The 25572-nt window shown below is 29.1% G+C and overlaps 1 protein-coding gene and 1 long non-coding RNA gene across 6 annotated transcripts; one reads left to right on the top strand and one right to left on the bottom strand.

The window, feature by feature from the left end:
* Positions 1–957: 957 nt before the first annotated feature.
* On the bottom strand, positions 958–13627 carry LOC107169773 (ABC transporter G family member 23-like). 4 transcript variants are annotated; one of them, XM_089228509.1, is made up of 15 exons: positions 13541–13627; positions 7495–7669; positions 5934–6066; positions 5713–5867; positions 5357–5464; positions 5161–5254; positions 4155–4307; positions 3919–4046; positions 3414–3630; positions 3152–3329; positions 2950–3065; positions 2809–2879; positions 2510–2598; positions 2233–2409; positions 958–2054 (listed from the first exon to the last, which is right to left on the bottom strand). In XM_089228509.1, exons 2-15 carry the CDS (start codon positions 7635–7637, stop codon positions 1735–1737), a joined length of 2082 nt encoding a protein of 693 aa, XP_089084635.1. In that variant the 5' UTR covers positions 7638–7669; positions 13541–13627; the 3' UTR covers positions 958–1734. The 4 variants fall into 4 exon arrangements, with proteins under 4 accessions (XP_089084635.1, XP_015375104.1, XP_015375105.1 ...); XM_015519618.2 differs by lacking the exon at positions 13541–13627 and adding an exon at positions 12758–12916; XM_015519619.2 differs by lacking the exon at positions 13541–13627 and adding an exon at positions 12754–12913.
* Positions 13628–23728: 10101 nt separating this feature from the next.
* LOC149055206 (uncharacterized) lies at positions 23729–25164 on the top strand. 2 transcript variants are annotated; one of them, XR_016191952.1, is made up of 2 exons: positions 23729–24133; positions 24263–25164. It is a non-coding gene; the product is annotated as an uncharacterized LOC149055206 (long non-coding RNA). The 2 variants fall into 2 exon arrangements; XR_016191953.1 differs by having other exon boundaries at positions 23729–24183.
* Positions 25165–25572: the final 408 nt, after the last annotated feature.

The raw sequence follows: 25572 nt of genomic DNA, 5'->3' as shown, positions 1-25572 counted from the left end.
AAAATATTATTCAAATCAAAAAACTTCACCATCAATGATACCTTAACTGCATTCTCATTAAAATAAAATTGTATTCAGTCATGAAAGACTATAAGGATAATATTATAATTGCTAAATTAACTTGAATATTATACATAAAAAAATGGGAGATCAAAAATGTCTCAAAAATAAAATAATAACTATTATTACAAAAGTAATAGTGAAAAATACTCGAGCCGTGGTTTGACTACCCCTATAATATATGGTATGTATAATGTACATACATAAATAATTGTATTAGCATGTGTAGATAAAAACACACATGAATTTAAATTTTAAATTTTTCAACTATTTAGTAATTTTATAATTATTTTTTTTAATTTGTTGTTATTTATTGTTGATGACTTTATTAATCATGTATATATGAATATGCGATGGTGATAAACCTAATTATGTGTTTTTAAATACACACTAAGATAGTAAGATGTACTTACTTAATTTATTATTTATTACTTGTAATATTTTATTATTATTTAACATACTCTCACACTCCTGCAGTCAAACGCCTGACACGAGCAAAAAAATAAATAAAAATGAATTACGACAGTGATGTAGTTAAAAAAGTCTATTCACAACTCCGGGTATAGTCATATAATTTAATATTTACGTTATTTAGTATTTTAAAAACACACATAAGATGCCTATAAAATAGATCACACGACAAAATGGCTGAGTAATGCTTGAACTATTCATCCTTAATTTTGCGTGATAATGTTTGTATTTTGAGGACGCCCCCCCCCCTCCCATAAGTTACTTCTTGATACGCCCCTGCGTATTTACACGCTAGTATAAAATTAATTTTTGTGATTAGTGAAAATCGTAATATACGCTGCACTGCTGCGGGTATACTTTTGTTTTATTTTTAACCTGTGTAAAAATTTTAAGAGGAACCTTTGAAAAATGAAGTTTTGACACGTCTTATGTAAAAAAATATATTCAAAAAGTTAGTGTTTTCTGAAATAATGAGTGTTTTACGTTAAAAGGATCACTCTGTATACATCGTTGAAGTTTTTTAGAAAAGTTATTTCGTAGACGAAATCACATAATAATAATAATATAGAACAATATAATTTTGGAACTTTGGTACTAATCGTTCCATATAATATTTCAGGTCAACCTACAATCAAAAACAGTCAAAACAATTTTATTTTTTATAGTTTTATATAGTTAGATAGACAATATTTAAATATATAATTTTAACGCATGTGAATATAAACACAAATATTATATTATATCTTATGTGAAAGGGATTGTGTTATATACGTATATTCTGTATATTCTGACAACTTATAACATCCAATATCACATAGCCTAACAAAATAATTTTCACTAATTCAATTTAGATACGTTATGGTATAATCAACTCAAGTAAAAACAATGGTCGTTAATCATTATTTATCAATAAAGTTAGTTTAAATGTTTAAAATGTATACTTAAATTGGTAGTTCTATAATCTATAATATATATGATATATATATAATGTATTGTGTACATACTTATAGGCTATAGCCTGTAATAGATTAAAATTATTAAATAGTAAAAGAACTTGATAAAAAAATGTTGTTAATCATAATTTTAACAGTATAAAAAATAGTCTGCAACATTTTTACACAATATAATAGGTATTTAACGGACGTAATCACTACTTGTACATGACTTATAATACAATTATTTACATTTTATTTACATATATTATTATTTGGTTACATTCCTTAAACCATTGTTTTTCTTCACCACAATCATGGTAACTAACATAAACACACCGATCCATCCGGACGCGGACAAAAATCCTTTGTAGACAGTCGGGTGCGTTATTGACCAGTCCCTGGCAGATAAAGCTCTGAACGATTCCGTCGATAACGTAATCGGCAAAATCCATCCAACTGATCTCAATATCCAGTGCATGCCTTCGAGTGGCCATATCATCCCACTAAGCATGGCTAGAGGGAAGAAACTTCCCAAGCCCATGAATGTGGCAGACGTATCGGTGTTGCAGAACACCGAGACCATAAATCCTTTATAAAAAAAAAAATAAAAATATTCATGTTGAGTCATCGAGACAAGAACGTGTAGAATGCGGCTACGCAAGCACGTTTCTTAATTCTGCCCCCCAGAAACCGTTTGTTGTCCAGCTATTTTATAGAGAATTATGTTTAATATGTATACCTATATATATATATAGTTTTTACTCACCGTAACACATTCCACTGGTCCCCGTCAGGAATAGCAACGACAGAGACCACACTAGACTCCCCACCATAGGATTATCAAAGAACACAAACAACACCAACATCATCAACGCCGTTTGAACGCTCAAAACGATGTACTGGACCACAATGTGAGACAATATTACTTCCGTCACCGTGACGCCTTGAAAACAAAAAAAGATTTGATAAGTCTTAATAGATGCACAGGGCGGCGTTCGAACTGTTTACAATTTAGATATGATAGTATTTTAAATAACTTATACCGGCAACTAGACTCCTCTCCAACAATCCTCCCATCTTTTCCATGAGTATCGCTCCCACGGTGAACACCATCGGGAGATAGAACTCGAATCTGTGGATCAAAATATTGCCATATTAAAAAGGATATTGCACACGCCGTCATTAATTGTTGTGGATTAGTGTGCTAATTTGATAACATCGCGCAATGTACACATGTTTATTATTGTCTATAATGTCGTATATCGTAAGAACATGTTGGTCAGTGCGCGTTGCTGTTATATCATTAAGAATTTATTTTTTAATATAATGAAAATAAACCAACAGTGATATGATAGCTGGGGCTGTGAAATGTCCAAAACTTGGGTTATTATCTCCGTAAATTGCGTCTTCCAACTAAACAATACAACAAATAAACGTATTTTTATACTAAATAATGTCCAACAATAATTTTTAAATGTTATACCTTGATCGGTATATCGGCCATTGCAACGGGCCAATCGCAATCTCTGAATACACTTTCTAAGAACATCACATACCTTGAAAGCATATCCCTTCGTAATAGATTACTTACGTATTGGTCTGTAACAATGATGTACAAAGATTTTTAACATTACAATAAATAACAGATTGCGTTTATAATAATAGATATAATATTGAGTACATACTGGACATGTCTTGCCATATATTGACATCACTAATATTTAGGGTCCTTTCAGTTAAATTATCGGGCATTTTGATTCGTGCGCCGAGCGATTCTGAATAACCCTCTTCGAAATATAACACTCCCCAAACCTTATTCTTCTTGACAGCAAATTTCGCTTCGTCCAGAGAATCGTACTCGATCTAATTTAGCAATTGTACGTATTGTTATTTGGTTTTAATCGACATTGGAAATAGTTAACTTATAACTGTAATTTTAATACTGACCAATTTGTAACTTTTATCCTTCAAGTTTTGTAAATATCGACAACTTAACGGTACACTGAAATTGCATCCGCTCGACGGATAACTACTGCAACTTGACATACCATTTTTAAGCTCTTCGTTGACTACTCCTAATTTTAATCCTTGGGGATCACGACCAATACAGGTGCAAAATAAATAGCATTGCACAACAGGCAAGATCATTAGGAAACACATGATCCTACATAAAATTAACGCAAGATGATATTAATGTGTTTTAATTATTTTTGAACTGGACACTTTTATATGTATAACAGTAAAATTATATAACTTAATATATAATATGCCTAACTTAGCGGTTTGTATTACTGGGTAAAATATACTACTGTATGGTTTTATGATATGAATGGTTAAATCTTAATAGAAATTTTGTTACTATAAAAATTGTAATAATCGAATTATGATTTTTTTTTTTTTGTAGTCATTGATTCGAGATAATTATAAACTTATTTAAATATTTATTACGTACGGTATATTTCTTTTCATCCAGTAAAAGTTTTTTAATAATTGTGCTAAAATTCTTGATTTTGAACAAATATTATCTGGTTTCAATGGTGCCAATGGTTTTTTATCTGGTACAGGATATGTTTCAATATTCTAAAAAAAATAAATATTAATTATTTACAATTTTTTAAAATATATTTATAATGATTACTGAAATCATAATTTTAAATAAAACTACACATATAACTAATTTTGACATACACAATTTTCATCTTCTTTGTCCATGATACTGCTTCTTGTTTGGCGTTTGCTAAGCTCTAGAAAAGCTTGTTCCAAAGTTGAGCAGTTGTGTTTTAAAAGAAGTTGATTGGGAGATTCTTCAGCTAACAAAGTACCATCTCGCATTAGCCCAATCTGTAAACATACAATAAAATGAAATATTGAGCAAAATATATAATCTATACACATGAACAAAAATATTCTCATGAAAAAAAAAATTATAAAATAAATCATCATAAATGCTTCCCTATATACTGAATAATACCAATAGATATTTTCTCTACTCGTGCCTTTTCATGTTGTTTTAATTTCTCTATACTATCGTAAAATGTATTTATTGGATTGACGGTGCTCTAAATAGTAGCTGAGTAGATTAAGACATTTTAGCGCTCATCATATCAATGTAGGTATACATAATCAAAGATTGTTATTAACTGGCTAGTGGCTACCAAACAATTAATCGTTTTAATAATAATATTAAAATGTTAGCAAACATTCCTCCGCACTCAACTCTCGATTTTTTTTAAAATTATTAATAAACAAATAGGTAGTGCTTTCACTAGATGGCTTCTTCCCTCATGTTTTCGTGTTAAAAAAAAAAATATTATATCTCATATTCTTATTGTGCCCAAGGGTACAGATTGTATATTTCTTGTTAAAAAAAAATAAAAATAAAAATAATAGGTACGAGAATTTTCAATTTCAATCACCCAAAACTACCAACTAGATACAATTTTCTACCAAAAACCTTCTTTGAAGTTGGAGATCAATACATTTCTTCTACAAGAATAAGTGTTTTAGACACAAAAATAAAAGCACATAATTGTAAAACCAATACATTTTCGATCTGCTCAGAATCTAATATCATCAACTGATATTTTTTATAACCACCCCCGCGTTATTTCATAAAGTATTAATATATTTATATATTGTGTTTCATTAACTCGTATATTCTTTTTATATAGTTACATAGCTAATGATTACCTACCGTATGAGCTTGTCTGGCTTCTTCAATATAATGCGTGGTTATTACAACTGTTTTATTTCCATTGGCTGTCATGTCTAGAAGATGTTGCCATATGCTACAGGAATTCAATAAGTAATTAATTATTAATATACAGAATATTAATGAAACACACAAGTAATTTTACTGACATTATATCTACGTAGCTTAAGGTACTTACCTAGCACTCAGCACGGGATCTACTCCTACGGTAGGTTCATCTAATATAAGAAGTTGAGGGTCGTGAAGCAATGCGACCGCAAAAGACACTCTTCTTTCTTGACCGCCACTAAAAAAATGATATTACTGTAGTCTATTAAGTATAATTACTTAAGCTATTAATACGTTTCTATTAAGATACATAATTATATTTCTGTTTTTGATGAGGTTTAAAAAAAATACAACAATATAATAGTAAATCTTGACATTTTAAATTACAATTAATTTGAATAGGTACCTAATGTTATAATAACATCATTGATAGCTATACTATTATGCATAGGCAGTACCTATAATATAATATAAGTTTAAATTTACCTTAGTCGACTAACGATATTATTTTCATGAGGAAGTTCTAAAAATTTTAATAGTTCATACGTTCTGGTTTCTATTTGTTTATGACTCATACCAAATAAACGGCCATAATAGGTCATTATTTCTTTAATACTAAACTCTTGGTACAGAGCGAGTTCCTGAAAAGAAAAATGAAAATATTTAAATAAATGTATCTATAGCTAAAATATTTTAATAACAATTACTTGAGGCATGTATCCAATGTTAGACTTCGTTCTAGCTTTGACTTGTATATCCCCAGCATCGAGCTGACACCGTCCAACCATGCAGCTGAGTAATGTAGTTTTTCCACAACCACTGGGACCGAGAAGGCCATATCTATAAACCAAAATAATCCGATCAATTATACAAGCCATAAGATAAGTTAGGAAGCTTTTACTTTCTCAATTTTAAATATAGGTACAGATAATATTACATATTCTATTTTTTAAATATTTTACTAGATGTTGGTCTATACACAAAAATGCGGCAGTTTTTCTGGTTAACGCGTATGAATATAATAGGTATGATTAAGTCTTGTACCTATATATTATTATTAGGTACCTATTGACTATTATCATTATTGCATACATTCATACAGATTATGTATAACGTTAAGTGTTCTCAATATAATGTGAATAATTAGCTAATGGGTTTTAATATGGCATTAATGTGTAACGATAAAATATTTTAATATTACTATACATAGATATTACTAATTTATTATGTATGTAGTATACAGACTTACACATGTGTGTAACTCCAAAATGATGGTTAAAGTCAAATTATAATCCTATCTTTATCATACTAATAAAATATTTAACTTAATCATATAAAACCCAGAAATCAAATATTATAATATTTTAAGCAGGCACTAATATTTCTATCAATCAATACTACCAGCTATATTAATTAATTGTTACAATTAAATATTATTTTGATCAAGTGCTATTCAAAATGTTAATTGATTTATTACTTGGAGTTAAATGATATTGATTAAGATTTCTTCAAAATTGCATTGCCTTTGTAAATAAACTTTATTTAACTTTTAGTTTTTGCGGTACGCCAATATACAGTATAAAACGTAACTGATAGGTATAGAAAGTTTACATAATTAGTAAAGACATTATGATGTACAGTATATATTTGTATTATGTCATTGCATCAATGACCCTGATGTATAGTTAAATAGTAATTGCCTTTCTCCGACTATGATATAAGTATATATATATATATATATATATATGTACACACAATTTGTCGATTAATATAATATTATATAGGTAATTTTATATTACGATAGGTAACGAGATTTGTTCCCAAATTCATGAACACCATTCTGTTTTACTTACTTATTATTTTACTATGAAAGTAAAAGTCAAAATATTTTTGTTAAATAGCAATAATGTATTTTTTAGATTACATTCAGAATTTAATGTTTATAAAATAAATGTATAGCGTGAAAATTGTAATTATTTGCTTAAATTTCCTCATAACTGAAGAATATACTATACATATATAGGTACAACATCAACTATAATATAGATAGATTGAGTTTTTATTCCTCAAGAAAGTAATTTCTTCACAATTATAAAAATGTTTAGGTATAAGGTCTTTTGGCTACATTATAAATTATTCGAAACAAATCAAAACTAAAATTTTTTTAAGTTTAAGGCGTATGGTCAATATAGTAACATAAAAATATAAATTATAGGTATCTTAAAAATATTGATTGTATTTTGAACATTTACAGTCTATAGTACTCACATAGTTCCTTCGGGTACAGTCATATTCAGGCCTCTAAGAACGACACTGTGAGGACTGTATCTCTTGTATGCACCTCTGACCACAATAGCTGGTGGATTATCACTTCCATACTTGTCACTTAGAGCCATTCCGGGTGATTCCATGTTTAAACAATTTTATACTATCAACTCATCACCTGAAATAAAATTATCGTAATGATATAATTTTTTTGTAAGCCTTCAACTATATTAATTAATATTAATATTATGATACAAATAACAAATATTCGCAATATTACAATATTATTTTTGTATTTTCATACAGAACACTTTTCAGTAAACCCCAGATGTAATAGTTTCATCAATTATTAAATCGTTTATTATTAATTTGAAATGTCCGTCATGTTAAAGATAATTACTAATTTAGTGTTAAGCACTTTATACTTCTGACTTATTGTTTATCAATTATGTAATTGTTTAAGAATTAATCAAACGTGTAGCAAGGAGGAGTAGAAATTTCATATTTATTTTACACTATTATTCCCTGTCGAGATATTAAGTAATCATAATTATAACTAACCGTGTTTTTGTTATTTTATTGATATGCCTATAATATAAATGTTCATTATATACGTAATTCTAATATACATGCCTATACAGCTCTTAATGAGCATTTTTTTAAAAAGATTTTAATGCTTATTTTTATGTACATTGTCACAATATTTTACTCATTGATATAGCATTCTTGAAATTTTATTTGACACTATAAGCCGAATCATTGAGAAATGATGTGAGAATTTCTACAGTTAGTATCTATAGTTACGCAAACTCCACCGGAGGTACGCATTATGCACAGTTAATCACTAAAATTAATTCAATTGAAATTTCTTAAACACATCCAAGGTTGTATATTATCAAAAACAACGCATGTGTAAATTTGTAATACCAAATTATAAAATAAAATTCGATATCGATTAACCATTTTTATGTTTTACATTTATAATAAATACCAGCTATACTTATAGTACCTATATAATATAGAGTATCATACCTGTATATAATACTTTAACGATTTAAATGCAGATATATTATTAACTATCTAAATAGCCAAGCTTAGAAGAAAAGCTCGTAGAAAAAATAAAAAATCTAGAAATTAATCAAAAAAAAAATGTTTTTAAAATGGGCATTAAAACTATACTACGAAATAAAAATAATATTGTGTTATTGCAATAAAATACAACTACATATTTTCAATTGATTTAAAATGTGAAATGTAAAATAGCCAATAGGTACCTACAAAATATGGAGTATGGGCGTATGGTTTAAAAATTTAAAAATAATCAAATTTTAATCATTAAAAAATATACGTTACCTACGAAAATGTATTATTGTTTTGCCTAAATTTATATTCACAAATCACATATTATTATAATTTATGAGGCAAAATCTGCACTAATAATTATTAATCTACATATATAATCAAAAATGTATGTCTATATTTATATAACTTAGTTAATACGCTCAGACTACAGAGTTTATAAAAGACATATTCACTGTTGTAAAAATCAATCAGCTATAATGACAACAAAAATGTTTTGTATTTGTTTTCTCTTATAATGTCCACTAATTAGGTACCGCTATAACAATGCAATTTAAATATTCACCAATATCTATCCAGTAATAATTTATAATATATTCTACTGATTTTAAGCTAATCTTAGATCATAAAATATATAGAAATAAAGAAAAAAACTAATATATTATGCCTAAAGTACCTATGATTTATTCTTACACAAATATAAGTACCTACCTATTTTTCAAATAAATTATAAAATGTTGGTACACACTAATTATAGTATAAGTAATATAGGTATGTACATATAATTTATAACCTATGTCTTCCAAAAACTGCATTATCCTACTGTATTCTATGAATCTATGATACGTTACTATATGTAAACCACACTACCACTGCAGGTCCCCTCCAGAGAACTGGACCCTAAATCTTCAGTTGCATTCAATATTTGCATAGCTTTCCCATCCATACTACGAGTTTGATAATAACGTATTTAAGATATTACCTATTCGGTATTAAAATATTATAATTATTATAATAGTATTATGGTATAAATATATAATTGGTGATGATTTATGATTAATTTGTTTAACAGTAGGTATTTATGAAAAATAAGTATATACTATTATAACAATAAATAACTAAATGTATAAACAATACCAAAAGTCTCCAATATCACTACTTTAGCCTAACGCTTGACAAACGTCTCAGTTGGGCAAAACATATAAAAATTAAATACGCCCCTCTAAAACTATTAGAAAGAAAAGTACCAATATAAAAATTATTACAGCTCCACAGTAACAAATAAATTATGAATAACATATATAACAATCCGATGTACTACCCAGTAAATAATATGTTGGTAGCTTTGATAAAAAAAAATTACTTGGTAGCCATTCAAAACTCAATCTTAATACCAAACTACTAATGTATTAGCAATTTATCATGCCTATACGAACTTACGGAATACAGATATGGGGTGCGGCTAAATTTTCAAATTTAAACAAAATACTTGATTATCTTGCGCATGATAACTAACATTCATATATAAATAAAAAATATTAGCTTATAGCCCAGACTCCGATATTTTTTTATATCCTAAAACAACATTGATTTATATAATAACGTTACTGAACACGTACCTCAACAATATTTGTCATTTCAAAAATCTACGTCACGATTAGAATGGTTCTAGTAAATTAAAAAATTGCTTTTAAATTAATTTATAAATGTTATTGTACCTATAATATATTACGTTTCATTGATTATTATGTTTTACGACTCATCATGAACAAAAACTTCTAATTTTATGATTTTCCCAAATGAAAAAATGTATGCGTTAGATAGGTTGTCGATTTTTACATTAATATTTTTGTAATATTTATGCATGTCACATATTCACAATTCACATGTACAATACGTGTATGACGTCACGAAGCATTGTATACATATTTTTTTAATCGAACTCGAAGTCAGTTTGAATGTAAAAATACTACCTATTATTATTATTAGTATTATTATTTCGTTTTGTATTTCACATAAGTGTTCTCTGTCATATTTTCGTACTGTATTAGAGCTCTTGAAGCACATTCCGAGGACTTAAACGAAAGGACTCTAAATTCGTTGTTTAATGATTTCACCTTCTTCGAGGTTAGGTTAGATTAAGATTAGGTTAAAGATTCATTAACAAATCAGTTTACGAATTAAGTATATTCATTTATTATATTCAATAAAAAAAAATTGAAATTAAAAGATCCTTTGCCGTACAACGAATCATTGATTAATTTTCAATCATATAGTGTTTCCATCTAATATATGCACTCGATATTTAATTGACATTTAGAATGACAAATTTAATAAAATTTGATCTATTTAATAAAACCATTTCTTAAATTACACGAAAATGTTTACAAAACTATGCTGTAGAACTTAGAAGTTTGAAAATTTCATACTATTAACCCACTTTCTTTATAATATATTATGATGGATTTATTTAACTATACTCGTATTTTACCTAAATAAGATTTAATTTTTACAGATTGATCTTAATCAATTTAGTGTTGTGTAAGTATAATAGCTGTATAGGTAGGTACTATAAATTATTTGTTATGTATTATCGTTGTATCTGCCTTTATCATTATGATTCCAACAAAAATTTGTCCGACTATATTATAGCACTTCAGAAAAATATTTATTATTATAATATACGCACAATGCACAAATCGTTTTGAATTTTAAATTATAATAATATTCCGCATACATACCTACATCATATTTTATTTGTTTTGATATTATATCAAATACGTCGATGAATGTCAATGTACTGTTGAACTAAAACTACGAAAAATTGTAGACATAAACATATTGTTATGTAGAATATAGGAATATAAATAAAATAAAATGAGACATAACTAAAAAAAAAACTAGTATTTTATATCTTGTTTTAATATTACGAGTATACACTACGCGATTGTATTTTTATATTATTATTATTATATATCCTGGTATACGGAATGATTTCTGAGTGAAAGTGGTCAGCGCGTAAGAAACCAGTTGGGTGCTCATAACAACCACGTTCGTTACATAATTGTGTACAAAATATCCTGAGAGCAAGTGACCTAATATTAACAAACTCGATCGGGTTATTGAACATAATACTGTAGTTCCGACTTTTGATGAGAATTTCCGGTATCCTAATTATGATTTTAATATGCGAAATCATTTTATATTTTTACTATAGTACCTACATACAATTAAATGTTTAAACGTTGTTACCGCACTATTATGTATAATTTATCATATTCGAGATTTATGCACGTGCATTTAGAAGAATATAATATATCTTTATCAAAGTTAAACGCAGTCCTGTAGAAAAATGTATATACCTAAATGATGTAATAGCTCGAATACTCGATTGATTTGGAAAACTTTCAAAATTTATTTTATTCAATCTACTGATGCGATTCAACAGTTTATTGTGACAGTATTTTTTTCTTACTTATGCTAAATAATATGATATGAATGTAAACGAGGTGTTTTAACTATTATTAATACATATTATGACAGTTATAATAATTGTTCAATGTATAAATAATACATGCTAAAGTTTAGGAAGATTTTACTATTTAGAATACGTGTTTGAGATCCAAGTGTGATTCTAACAAAAGTATATATAATAACGTCTAGTAAATATTGCGAGCATAATGTAAGCTATATAATTTTTATGAAGTAGATATAAATTCCTATAGTGCAATTCAAATACAAGCTATCACTGATTTATTTTGCACAGTTAAAATTATTGTTCTATGTGTAGGTAGTTTTATGTTTTTGAAATAAATAAATTTTACTTTTATTTGTTAATAAATTATAGTAAATTTTTTAGTGAGAATTGAATACTGATTAAATAGATATACAAATAACTAGAAAATTATTATTAAAAACAAAAAACAAACTATTTATATAGTCTCATAGATTTTCCAAATGGCAAGAACAAATCCAATTTACTCAAATTAAAAACAATAAAAAACATAATATTTACTTATCAAGAGTAGACGTCAAATATATCAAAAAACTTTTTATAAACAGTAAAATATTAAAGTATTGTTATTGATATTCATTATTTTAACACGATTAAAACACCCTGCACAATATAATTAGACTATAATTTTGACGTTTTAAAATAAGTTAGTTAAAGTTATTACTTACGTACCATTAAAGAGTGAGACAATTAAGAAAGATCGTTTGGATTACACGTGTGTCTTACAAGACCAGAATACGTATACTGTGGTACATGTGACGGGATAACCAATTGTTGATGGTAGCTCGGAATAATGACGTAACCATTTTACCACATCCTTCTTGAGATAGTTCTGTTATAATAACACAAGGAAGGGAGATAGTAGGAAATATCGCTCGTCTTAACGGCAAAGGTGCAGTTTTTATACTGCAATCAGGACATTGCAGTAGACGATAACATAATATGAATAATAATGATACATGGCTGGTTAGCAAAGCCTGTGGACTAATTATACAGATCAATTATCTTATTTTCGTTAGTGTTGTACATGTCAATAGAATATACCTACCTTCAAATTAATATTTTGAACTAGATCATACAAGTATTAATTATATACTTTTAATGTAAGTAAAAAAAAAATTAATATATAAATACATATTATATGTGATTGCAAACTGTACGAGTATGAGTGATATTTGAGAGGAGGGCTTGAGTGTTCTTATAAATTAACCCTCAGTTTAGAAATATAATAATATTATACATTTCAATTTACTAATATATTACAAGAATAAATAACTGCAAATTTAATATTTTTTCTTATGAGACAAACAATACATAACATATCATAGTCATTATGACTGTGCATGATGTATATTATTAAAAAATTATGACGTTTGCAATCATTCAAGTGGGTTCACTTATAAAATTATCAATTATTTATTAGTAAGTATATATAATACATTTCACATTACTTACCATTTTCATGTCTTCATAAATAATCTTTACCATCACTATCAACACTCGTCAAATGATCATCAGGTCCCGAATTCTAACACAAATCTACAAATTAAAAAAAATATTAAACTTTTTTCGGAGCATATTAAATATAACCATCAAATATATAATAATAGACAATATTCTACAATACCACTCATCGTTTTAATAATCGCTTAGAGTTATGTAATCCGATAAATACCATTGTGATACAACAATTACATTTTTATCATTTATTTATGAATGTGATAAATACATTGATTAATAAATACAATAATAATAATGGAAAAAAACTGAGATAAGCAGATGGGTCATCACAGCAGTATTGCAATTTATGAGTGTCTCTAAACTTAAAAGCGTTCAATAGCCGGTTGTATAGTCACGCATTGCATTCGAAAATCAATATTGTACTATTGTACTATTTGTACCTACTTATTATATTATCCAAAAATGGTCGAAATATTGAAATAAGTTGATAATACTCGTGACATGAGATTTTTCACCGTTGTTTTGTCATATTTTTCAATAGATACTGCTAGGAACTTCGAAAATTAAAGGTTTACATTTTAAAATGTAAAACGTAACGTAAATGATCTCGGTATGTGGCCCATACATGCCGGTGCGAGGGGTGTGCACGAAGTGCGATCGCACAGGGCCTCGCAATTTTTTAATGGTGTTTTGTACGATTGTAACAATTATTTTTTCATCATTTATCCAAGAAGTGGGGAGGGGGGCCTTGTTTTTATAAATTTCACAAGGCCTCCCGAATCAGAGCATCGGCACTGGGCTCATACCTTACTAATATTTACTTAAGGTTAATGTACTATAATCAGCTACATCTGATTGTTTTTCACCAATATCTAGGTGTTTTTAGTAACTATACAGTATACACAATGCACATGAGACACAACACTAAGGGTACTAACTACTTACGGCCTACGACCTACCTACTAAAATACTACACAAGCAACTATATACGTGTGCAACTAAGCAGCATAGGTTTTAGGATAACTTGTCTATAAGACTATGAATCCAAGTCAAAAGATAACAAAACATTATCAACGAAACATAATAGCACGTATAAGTACCTATTAAAATTAATTATGATACATTGATATTTGATATGAGAATCGATTAAATATTTATAATATGGTACACACAGACGCACAGTGCATATTACGGTTATAGATATATTTATAATACCAATATTATGATTTATAAATTTTAACCACGAATATAATATAATTAGAATGCACATACAAGAGATTTACAATTTTTAATATGGTAAATAATATTATAATATTATACTTGAAAGTTTTTTTTTATTATTAAAATTTAAAATTAACAGCACTATAATATACATATATTATATTATATTATATATATTTAATAAAAAAGCCTCAAAACAAAAGAGAAAAAGTTACCTATGATTGGTTCAATCAATATTCTAAAATGTTTGATTTTTACAGCTAAGAATTAAATATGATACGGGCTAAGTATAAAAAACATATTAATAGACAAAAATTGAAAATACTCAACTACAAGGCTTTGTAATTTGCTGACAATTTTAAAAATATGCTCTTAAAATTATCTGGGTCGAATCTTCAATCTATATCTACCCAATTGTGAAAAATTCTTGGAGGCTTGGAATCCTACCCTGTGTCTATACACTGACGTGTGAAACCTTCATTCGCACGCACATACACACACGTATTATAGAGGCAAATAAATATATACTAATCTAAAAAATACGATTATATAGATACCTAGTTAATATATTTACGATGTGCCTAGACAATATACTTAATATAAAATAATTTAACTTATAAGATATATTAGATTTTTTAGACTGAACGCTGAATAACTGTATTAGGTACTTACGATTCTTAAAAAATTGGTAGAGAACCTATATAACCTTGGGAATAGAGATAAATATTTTCATATCAAATAAATATTATGCGTAAAAATATTAGGTCGTTCCAAAACACTCAGCTGTCCTTGAAACAAACAGAACTATTTAAATGCATTGAATTATTGGAGACTGGAGTATATGAATAGATACTTTTAGAAAGTTAATCCTTGAAATTTATGAGACAGGCACCTACCCAAAATAATCGTTGATAAACTTCCTATATTAAAAATATTAAGGAACGAATTGGTGTATCGCGCATGGTCATAATATATAATAAATACATAATACGCAATGTTGAGGTTGCAATTCGTATTGTTGTTTACGATTACAATCGATACGTATTATATGGAATATGGATAAATAAACAACTGAAGACCAATTTACCTATACCTACAATATATACCTAAACCCAAATCCAATATATTTATGAATTCTATATAGCACCATTGCACCAATATAAATACAATTAATTGTATAGCTTACATGCTCGATGTTAAATGTTAGTGAATCCATATTAATCAATGTCTATTCAAAATGTGACTGACCACAGTTAACAAAACAATAAACAGATGACTAGGCAATTAATTGAATTAAATATGTATATGACTTGGTGTTAGTAGTTGGTGTAATAATAGAAAAAAATTCAATTCAAAAATACCTGCGTCCTGCGGTACAATTTTTTTGAAATTAATATTTTACTTAAAGTTTAAATAAAAAAGTCCTTAGCGATTCTTTGAGTAGTGTAATTTATATTGCAAACAAATCTTGACAAAGCCTCCAACTTGAGCAAAGATATATATTGATGATGAACATGAAAATATCTGGATACTCGGGAATAATAGGTACTGAAATAGCCAACAAACAAGCCTCATACTTTTTTAATCAATTAAATATCACACGCATGATGACTCAAAAAAATATATAAACTTTACTATTAAAATCAAATGTCAAAGCATTTGGAACGAAAACAAAAATGTTAGATGAGATCAAAGATGTTACTAATCGATGATGAAACCCATATTTTAATCGTAAAAAAGATATTGTCCTTAAAAGAATACGTATTGATCACATTATATTTACTCACGATTTTTCGATGGCCTTCAGAGAGGAATCTTCTATATCATATGCCAAACCTGTGGAGCCGAACTTTTTGATATTTATTATTATTATATTTTTTGGAAAGTATGTATTTTTTATTTCATATCTAGTAGAATATTATTTTTCTGAAAAGGTGGCTATTTATTATACCTACCTATTTCAATTTATAAAAATCAAATTTTGAAAAAATAACCTAGAAGTAATAAATAGGTAGGTAGTAACTATTAAAAGTTTGATAAATACGGATCATCGGAGTATAGTGAAAAAATCAATTTAAGGGCTAGAGGTACCACTCCAATCATCCACTCATAAAAACTTTACATACCCACTTATAGGTACTTATCAATTATATCAAAAATGTTAACTAATCATTTAAAATTCTAAAGAATTTTGAAATCTGAATGAGAAATAAAAAAAAAACGTATAAGTCACTCTGTTTGCGTCGAGTGTTTCTCGTTATTGAGTGGATCATTGAATGGATGACGTGTTAAATTTAAATTCAATTATAATCATTATTCATAACATATACCTACGAAAAAAATTCTGAGCTGAGATGGTCTGTGAGCAATGAGCTTATATTATATTTCTAAAGATATTTTTTCATATATTTATAAGTACCTATTAAAATAAGTAATTTTGATTTCTATCAGTAATACTCTAATACGGTAGATACTAGATAATAATCTTCATAATAATAATATAATAATTATTTTAATATTAATTTATAATATAATACTACTAGCTATGTATAAACTTAAAAATTAATACCAAACTTAATCTTAATGTTGGTTAGGTTAGTGAATTGGTTTGCGGTATAAAAAGTTTGAAATTATACTGAATATTTTGAAAATGTCTTTGTTTATTGACTAAAATTATTGTTAGTGATAATATACGCTGCAGAGTCGAAAAGTTTCAATTCTAGAGTATAATTTTTGAATCAAAACAATTAGCTTAAGTCGTTGGTTTTTGATTAAATAGTTAATAACTTTGACATATTTTGAATTTTAAATATCTTATTTAAACAATAATTTCCAATCCTCGATTATTAAAAGTAACATTTTCAGAATTTTCTTAAATAAATTACAAAATTTTGAGATATTGTTGAATTTTCTAAACATATAAACTTAAAAGTTAGAACGCTTATAAAAAAAATTGTGACTGTATTTTTGATATTTTATAATTTATTTTAATTTAAAAACACTAATATTAGATGGAAATTTCAAATGTTTGTATTTATTTATTTAATGAGTTAGTCGAGATCGAATAATGTAAAAATGTTCTTTTTGACAAATTTGTTTAGATTTTTTCAGATTATTTTGAATAGTATGTATCTACTTGAGTTATGTTGTTACTTATGATCAAAATCTGAAGCCGCAAGTTCGGAGAACACCCACACAGTCGAATATAAAAATCGTTAGACCCAAAATGTGATGACTTACAAAACCCTCATATAGTGGTTAAAACACAATTACAATACAATCATCATTCTACTGGTCCACTCAGAATCTAAATGTACAGGTTCATTAAAAAAAAAATAAAATCTTAAAATACCATAAAAGAAAAAACATTTTTTTCAAACATACACGGTGTAACAGTTTATTTTTTAAATAGTGATAACAATAAAAGTTATTTAATTTTTCAGGTCATTCTGTTGTACTTTGACACCTTGTAAATACGTCATAATATATCAGTTATAGGTAGGTACATATGTGAATAGAAATCACTTACGACAAATGTTATTATACAAATATTATGCTAATAATAACATAACATACAAATAGTTGCATATTATATTTTACAGTTGTTTCAGCTGTTGTTTACCCCTCACACTACACAGACCTGATATAGCTAATACCTAACCAATATTAGTTATATTACTAATAATATTGACTACGATAATAACGTTATACTATATAGATAAAACCGCATGCGCAGACGGTTTTTATAATAAAACGGTCATATCAAGAAAACTTCCTGTACATTATATTATTATATTATATCGGATGGATAGGTATACACGTCGTCGACCGCTGTTGTAATAATACCTACCTACCTATATTAGTAGGTATACCTATATACTTAATCCACGACTGCCACTGCTTGTGTAACGCGCACGACGAACGTATATAAATATATATACCATCGCTATTATATTATATATATATAGATAGGTGCCGGTACATAATTATATATATATATGTACTTATATAAATATGCACTGCACACACACAAGCACAGCTGCAGATTTCTCCGTCTTCAAAAACACTTTCCTCCGTTTCCGCACACCTTAAGGTCAACACGGGTACGGCCCTCTTTTTATTCGGTAACCGTTGCGATGTGATGATGTTGATGACAACGCGTTACACAATATTGAACATAATACGACGTATACCATCTGATCGCGCATAGTGTTTTAGTGTTTATCTATATAAATGTATATGCTTATTAGGTAGGTACCTATATTTACTCGGCACATTCGAACGTATTCAAATATGATATAAGTATAGGTAGGTATTAAAATTCCGACGATGTTTAGCTGAGAAAATATACGCACAACGGGTCAACAGATTTTATTTCTTTAAAAAAAAAAGCGGAAATCCGAAATAGTATAAAATATTTTGACGTAATGGGTATAGCCGTTGTTTCGATGTAAGTCGAGCGGTCGTATAAATTTGAAAAATAATATAAATAACAATAATACACCATTCCCATGCGTACCTATGTATCTGCTAGGTCTAAACTTATTAGATTTTATTGATTTTAGTAACCATTCTTTTATCATGAATATTATGATAGTTACTAAAACGGTCTAGAAACGACCGTCTAAAGTCGAGTAGTTGTCAGGTAACTTTTTAAAGTAAATTTACTGCTCGCATATGAAAGTGTTCTGTAAAAAAAATTCACAGTTATAAGTGTCTATAAATATATAGGTATTATATGAGTTATCTAATCCATTATGGAGTTCTAACTAATATTCTTTAATTTAATAATTTATCCTGACAAAGTTTCAGACTTTTAGAAGGTATTCACGAATTCTTAGCAGTATGATTATCACACGATAAATACCTAACCATATTAATACGGCCAATGACCGCAGGAAGAGTTTTAAAAGTAGCAAAATATTTCGCGTTAAGTCTTTAATTTAAGAACATTGCCTATATTTCTATAAGTAAATTAGAGAATTGTGATTTAAGCAGTTAAATTGATACTGTTAAATAAGTAATATGTAAGTACTAATAAATCCCATATTTGCTAGTGCCTTAACAACGAAACAGTTATAAACAATTAGTTTATAACTCAGACACTCAAACTTATTTATATACCTACATAGATATATATAATCAAGTTCATATATTATATTATACAATCCCAATGGCCAAGTTGCCGAGGGTTATTTCTTTAATAATAATAAAAAATTTATTATACATTTTAAATTTACTCTCTTGACTTACCTATAATTGAAATGAATAAAATCTGAATTTTTAAAATTTCAAGAGCTCGTGGTAGTCAGTAATAATGAGGTATTTAAGCTTGTAGATAATTGTGCCTAGAATTTTTCTTTAGTAATCTAAATCTCTGAAACTGGAAAACGGATTTTATTGTTAAGAGTGCTGTATTTTGGCTTGGATATAAGAACAGTAAAGAGTTTCAGACCTATCTGAGAATCTGAGATATCAAATTTACCTTACCCTTAATGATTCGTTCACCACAGAAAATTACACACAATCAAAATGCATTACTTTAAAATCCTACAATATTTATAAGACTGATTAGAGTGATGATTTTTACCCATCTCTGCCTATATAGTTCTTATAAATTAAGTACCTGCCTAATTACCTAATTACTACCTTAGACTATTATTAACACTGTCATAGTGTAGGTTCACAGCATCAATTTCAATTACCCAACATATAGTTTCTAATACTGCCATCATGCGCGATATAAATATATAGGTTGACTGTGACGTATTTAAGGGAGTCAGGGGGGTGGGGCTTGAGCCCCGGGTGGTAAATTTTAGTGACGCTAAATTTTGGTATTTTAAAAATTCTGCTGTATATATATTATTTATTTATTTAGTATTGACAGTAATTAGGTTAGGTTAGGTGTTGGGTTATTGTTTTCATACCTATCGAATTAACAACCCTAAATAATCCTCTGCTGGAAATTTCTGGCTTCGTACCTGAAAGAATCATATGAAATCAGTACTTAACAAAAATACTTAAATTATTCACACAGCGAAATTCGTGGAAAACATCGACATTTTATGTGATTATTAACACGAAAAACCAATTGACGCATTCAATTAAAAGTTAAAACCATTGGCGCAACTAGGTCTAAAATTTTGGTGGGGGGGAGGGCTGAAGCCCTACAAATAAATTTAGTCAATGTGAGCCAAAAGTGAAAAATGTAGTCATGTAGAATAGGTAGGTATGTACCAACTTTCAAAATTAACTATTGTAAAAATAAGTTGTAATTTAAAAAATAACTAGGGACCTAAGTTTCTAATCAAATATTTATTATAATAGCAATAGTTTTGGATTTCTTTTATTATTATACTATTATTTTAGATTCTGAACGGAGTGATGAATGTTTTTTTTTTTTCATTAAAGCCGCAACAACTAAGGTTATTGGCATATTGTACGATGTAAACATTAAATTAGGTGCTAGATAACATTATGAATATTAAGTACAATGTAGATTATTTATAAAGGTATAACGTTAAAATATAGAAGTACAGCATTGGAAGTGAGAGAAAGACGAAGAGAAAAAAAAATAAAAAATAAAAAAATAATAGAAAGTACAAAATAGATACAAATACAAATGTCAGATAAGGTTATACAAAAAGGTTACCTATTTTAAGAAACTTTATGATTTTGACAGTATTTTCATGATCGGGTCCAAGTGCTTCATATAGATGCTCAGATTTATTAAGGCTGTTCTGGTGTTTGCGTAGTTTCGACAGTATAGGAGGATATGTTTGACAGTTAAAGCTTCTTCACAAGTTGCACATAGGTCTGGGTCTTCTCGTCTCATGAGATGACGATGTGTAAGCCAGGTATGTCCAATTCTTAGTCTATTGATTCGAGTGATGAATGTATTGATTTTACAATGATGTACCTATGTTTTTTTTTGTCTGTGTATACTGTACAGCATAACTAGTCGTAATAATGCTTCTATTTCAAACTTTGGGGGTGGTTTCCGATGGAAAAGTAAATATCCTTGGTGCATTATAAAGGTCAAAAGTAAACATTGTCCAACAGTTTTAAAAAAAATCGATTTTTTTTATATGGTTGTAATTCAAAAATAATCACTGTAATTACTTAAATTTTTCACCATATGTTTATGTTAGTGTTATCTATATACAGTTTAATTTTCAAAATTTTACTTTTTTTGAGTTATTTATAGACCACTGAAATTTTCGATTTTTATGAGAATTTGTTTTTTGAAGTGTCGGTAAAAAAATTTTGGATGACCAAAAAAAATTGAAAATTGAATACAAGGTTCCTTATGAGTTGTTCTTATTGTAGCTAAAAAAAATTAAAAATCGTTAGTCACAATTTTTTTATAAGCGTTTATAGTTCAAATTTTTACGAAATCTGTCGAAAACGCGAAAATTTGCAAGTAATTTTGAAGTTGAAAAATCATAAAATTTTTTGTGTTTATAACTAAGGATTAAAAATACAACACTAAGTTTTCTATTAGTTTTCCTTCAAGTAGCTATAGAGAAAAATCAAAGCATCATTATAGGAAAAATTTTAAGTGCGTTTAAATTTTAAATTTTTACGAAATAACGTAACGATGATAACCTGCCTGATTTATCCTCAAACCAGGTATATGTATATCTATGATAATATAAGGTATTATTAATTTATAAATTATGATAACTACATGCAATGTTTTTGGAAAAATTGATTAACCATGCCTTATGCAAAATGCGTCCTAATTGAAAAATAAAATATTTGTTTCAAAATAGAATATATGACAATATTTAAGTATAATATATCCTAGACTGACAAATCATCTCCGTTCAGAATCGTTTTTCTTATACAATGATACCTATCATTGCATTCAAATTTAACCTACCCTAGTCCACCCCACCCCCTAATGTACAGCAGAGCGACATCCACTTACCCGCTTTTTTAAGTTACTTATACTACGAACTAATCCAAACCATTCTAAGGCTAACCTAACCTTTCAGACACATCGTTTGGTGATGATGACCAGGACTTGGGAGGAGTAGCAACTACTGGCTAGAAGAGTATGTTTTTTTAAATCCCTTCATAAACTTTCCAAAAGTAAAACGAAAACTCAGATATGTATTAAAAATCTGATATCGAGTCAGTCATTCGTACTTTGAAATTTCAGTTAATTTATTTTCTAATACATTTATGGTGTGGTCTGACAAGTGACAAATGTGGTTTAAAACGGAACGTGACGTGATGGTCTTGTGACCGTCATCATAAACAGGTTTCACTGTATAGCCTATAGCCACCTATAGCCACCTAATAGTTAGTTATATTCCTGATCCTTGGTGCTTCCGCTGCGGTCTGCGAGGAGCCGGAAGACTCAGTGGAGCTGTTTTATTGTCCGTAATGGGCGGCGGGTAGGCGGAAAAGCAGAGTTTAGCGTATGACGGGCTGGTGGAGACGATATTCGGGTAAAAGGAGGTGGCAGTCGAGAGGTGGACGGGTAGGGTAATAGTGTTGTTATTCCGTGGGCCGAAAGCCAGCTTTTCTGGGTGGTTAGAGGCCCCCACTTTTGTATAACTTAACATGTTGGTCAATAAACGATACAGCAACGGGTGTCACAGTGATACAGCAACAGTTCGCACCCGTTCCTCGGTTTTGAACTGGAAAAAAAAGGTAGTTATATATTATACATTTATACGTACACATTCCAGATTTATATGTAGACCATTTTTTATACCAACTCGTATAGGTATACCTACGTATCTAAGTATATAATGAAAATATTTTATTTTAAATGAAAAAAAATCGATGATAAATAATATTAGATACATATTACATATAGAACATAGGTAAGTACACTGTTCACAATGTTCACATTACATATTATCTAAACTCTATAGGTACATACATTATTATTTATTATACATATAATACGCAATTAACGTTACGGCTGCAGTTCTGTGTCGTCCGCCGTCGAGCACGCATGTTCTGCACTACCTACGTCGTCGCGCACGTAATTACTATCAGTTTTATTATTTAATTATATTCACATGTGAGTATGTGACGTGCTTAGCACGATGATACGCAAACCCGTCTGTCATATCCCGCTCCACTACACAAAAGTCAACCAAACGGATTTTGTCGTCCTCCTCTTCGTCAAATCTCGATACAAGTCTAAAGAAAAGCAAGTCTTATGTGACGTCAAATCGGTTCACTCCCCTCTCCGTGGTTGACAATCTCCCCGAGGTTTTTAGCATCCCTCCTGTCACATTCTCACTTTCGGCTCAACATGAACCTAGTACGCCAACATCAAAACACCCCGGTGATGGAAAAGTCGAGGTTAAGCGAGCATGCCAGCACCGCCAATTGTCATAAGTAATGTTACTAAATACTCCTCGTTGAAAGCAGATTTTATATCTCTGGCGGTGGGTACCGATGGCTTTACGGCTACCACCACAAGGGGTCCTCTCTAATCATCAAACCTCGTAATTTTGATTGTTACAGTAAACTTGTCGATTACTGCAACGACTCGGATTTAGAATGCCATAAATGGGCACCCCGTCATATCCACCCTTTCAAAGTGTTTATCCTCAATCTGAACCATACTATTCCTGTTGGCTGTTGAAGATATAGAGAAGGCACTCCGGGATTTGGGCTTCTCAATCGTAAGTGTGCTAAACGTCCGCCACCGAATTAGCAAACAGGCTCTACCACTATTCACCGTAGTCCTAGAAGCAATTGATTTTAACCGGAGCATCTTCTAATTATCTTCCCTCCTTAACACCAAAATAGTTGTTACTATTTACCGTTACCCTCCTCGATGCAAACAATTTCAGCGATACGGACACACTCGCTCTTACTTAGTGCATCACCACGTTGTGTCAAATGCGGGAACAACCATAACACCATGGACTGTGTCAAATCTTCGGAACTGTCTGCGAAATGTGCGTTATGTTCTGGCACACATAACACGAACTATAAAGGTTGTCCTTATAATTAAAAAAATTGTTGAACACCCATCATAAGAATGGCCACCTCAAGACCACGCCACCTGTACCACCATTAGTGCCCTCAAAGGCGGTCTTGTCTTGCCATTCACAGTGGAGCCCCAGTCTACGCACACCCGATACAAAGAAAAATCCAGGGCCAAGACGTACGCTGAAGAAACTTCAAGAAAATCAAACATTTCTAATAATGAATTAATATCAAATATTTTAATTATTAATTTCACTTCTATCCACACTCTTTTTAACTTATTTCTATCTAAGAATACCGTCTCTTCTTAATTATATCTTCCCCGGATCCAAAATTATAATCATTGTTTTTACATTAATACCCTTTTGTATATGGTCGTATTCCGTGCCTTTTCATGTACGTAAATAAATATGTTTGTAGTCGCAACACAATGGCATAGGCACAATTTGGGTTTTAAATTTGGGGAGGGCTATTAAAATGTACATGTACCTATGTACTATGTGCATGCTCCCAGATATATAAAGGTTTTGGAGGGACTACGATTTATTTTGGGGGGATTAGAGGCTTAGCCCTCTCAAATTGCGCTTAAGCTCAGTGACGTAATTTGGAGTTGGTTCAGGAATGGAATAGGTATAAGTTTATACTATCTTCCTAGTGGTGGGCTATGCCCCCCAAACCCCCTCACCGTTCAATTTCATAGATCATAGTATTATATTGATTCGTTACTATTAATTAAATTAAGTAAATAGTATAATAATGGAATTTTTTTCTCAAATGTTATAATTGTTGAGGTATCGTAGTTTTAGATTTGTAAAATAAAAAAAATCTTAACAATGATA

The sequence above is a fragment of the Diuraphis noxia genome, unplaced genomic scaffold, assembly GCF_037042655.1.
Source record: "Diuraphis noxia isolate RWA-SAM2 unplaced genomic scaffold, SU_Dnox_SAM2 contig0005, whole genome shotgun sequence".
NCBI classification, from domain to species: domain Eukaryota; kingdom Metazoa; phylum Arthropoda; class Insecta; order Hemiptera; family Aphididae; genus Diuraphis; species Diuraphis noxia.
The sequence above is the reverse complement of the archived record's forward strand: the minus strand, read 5'-3'. Positions and strand labels throughout refer to the sequence as shown.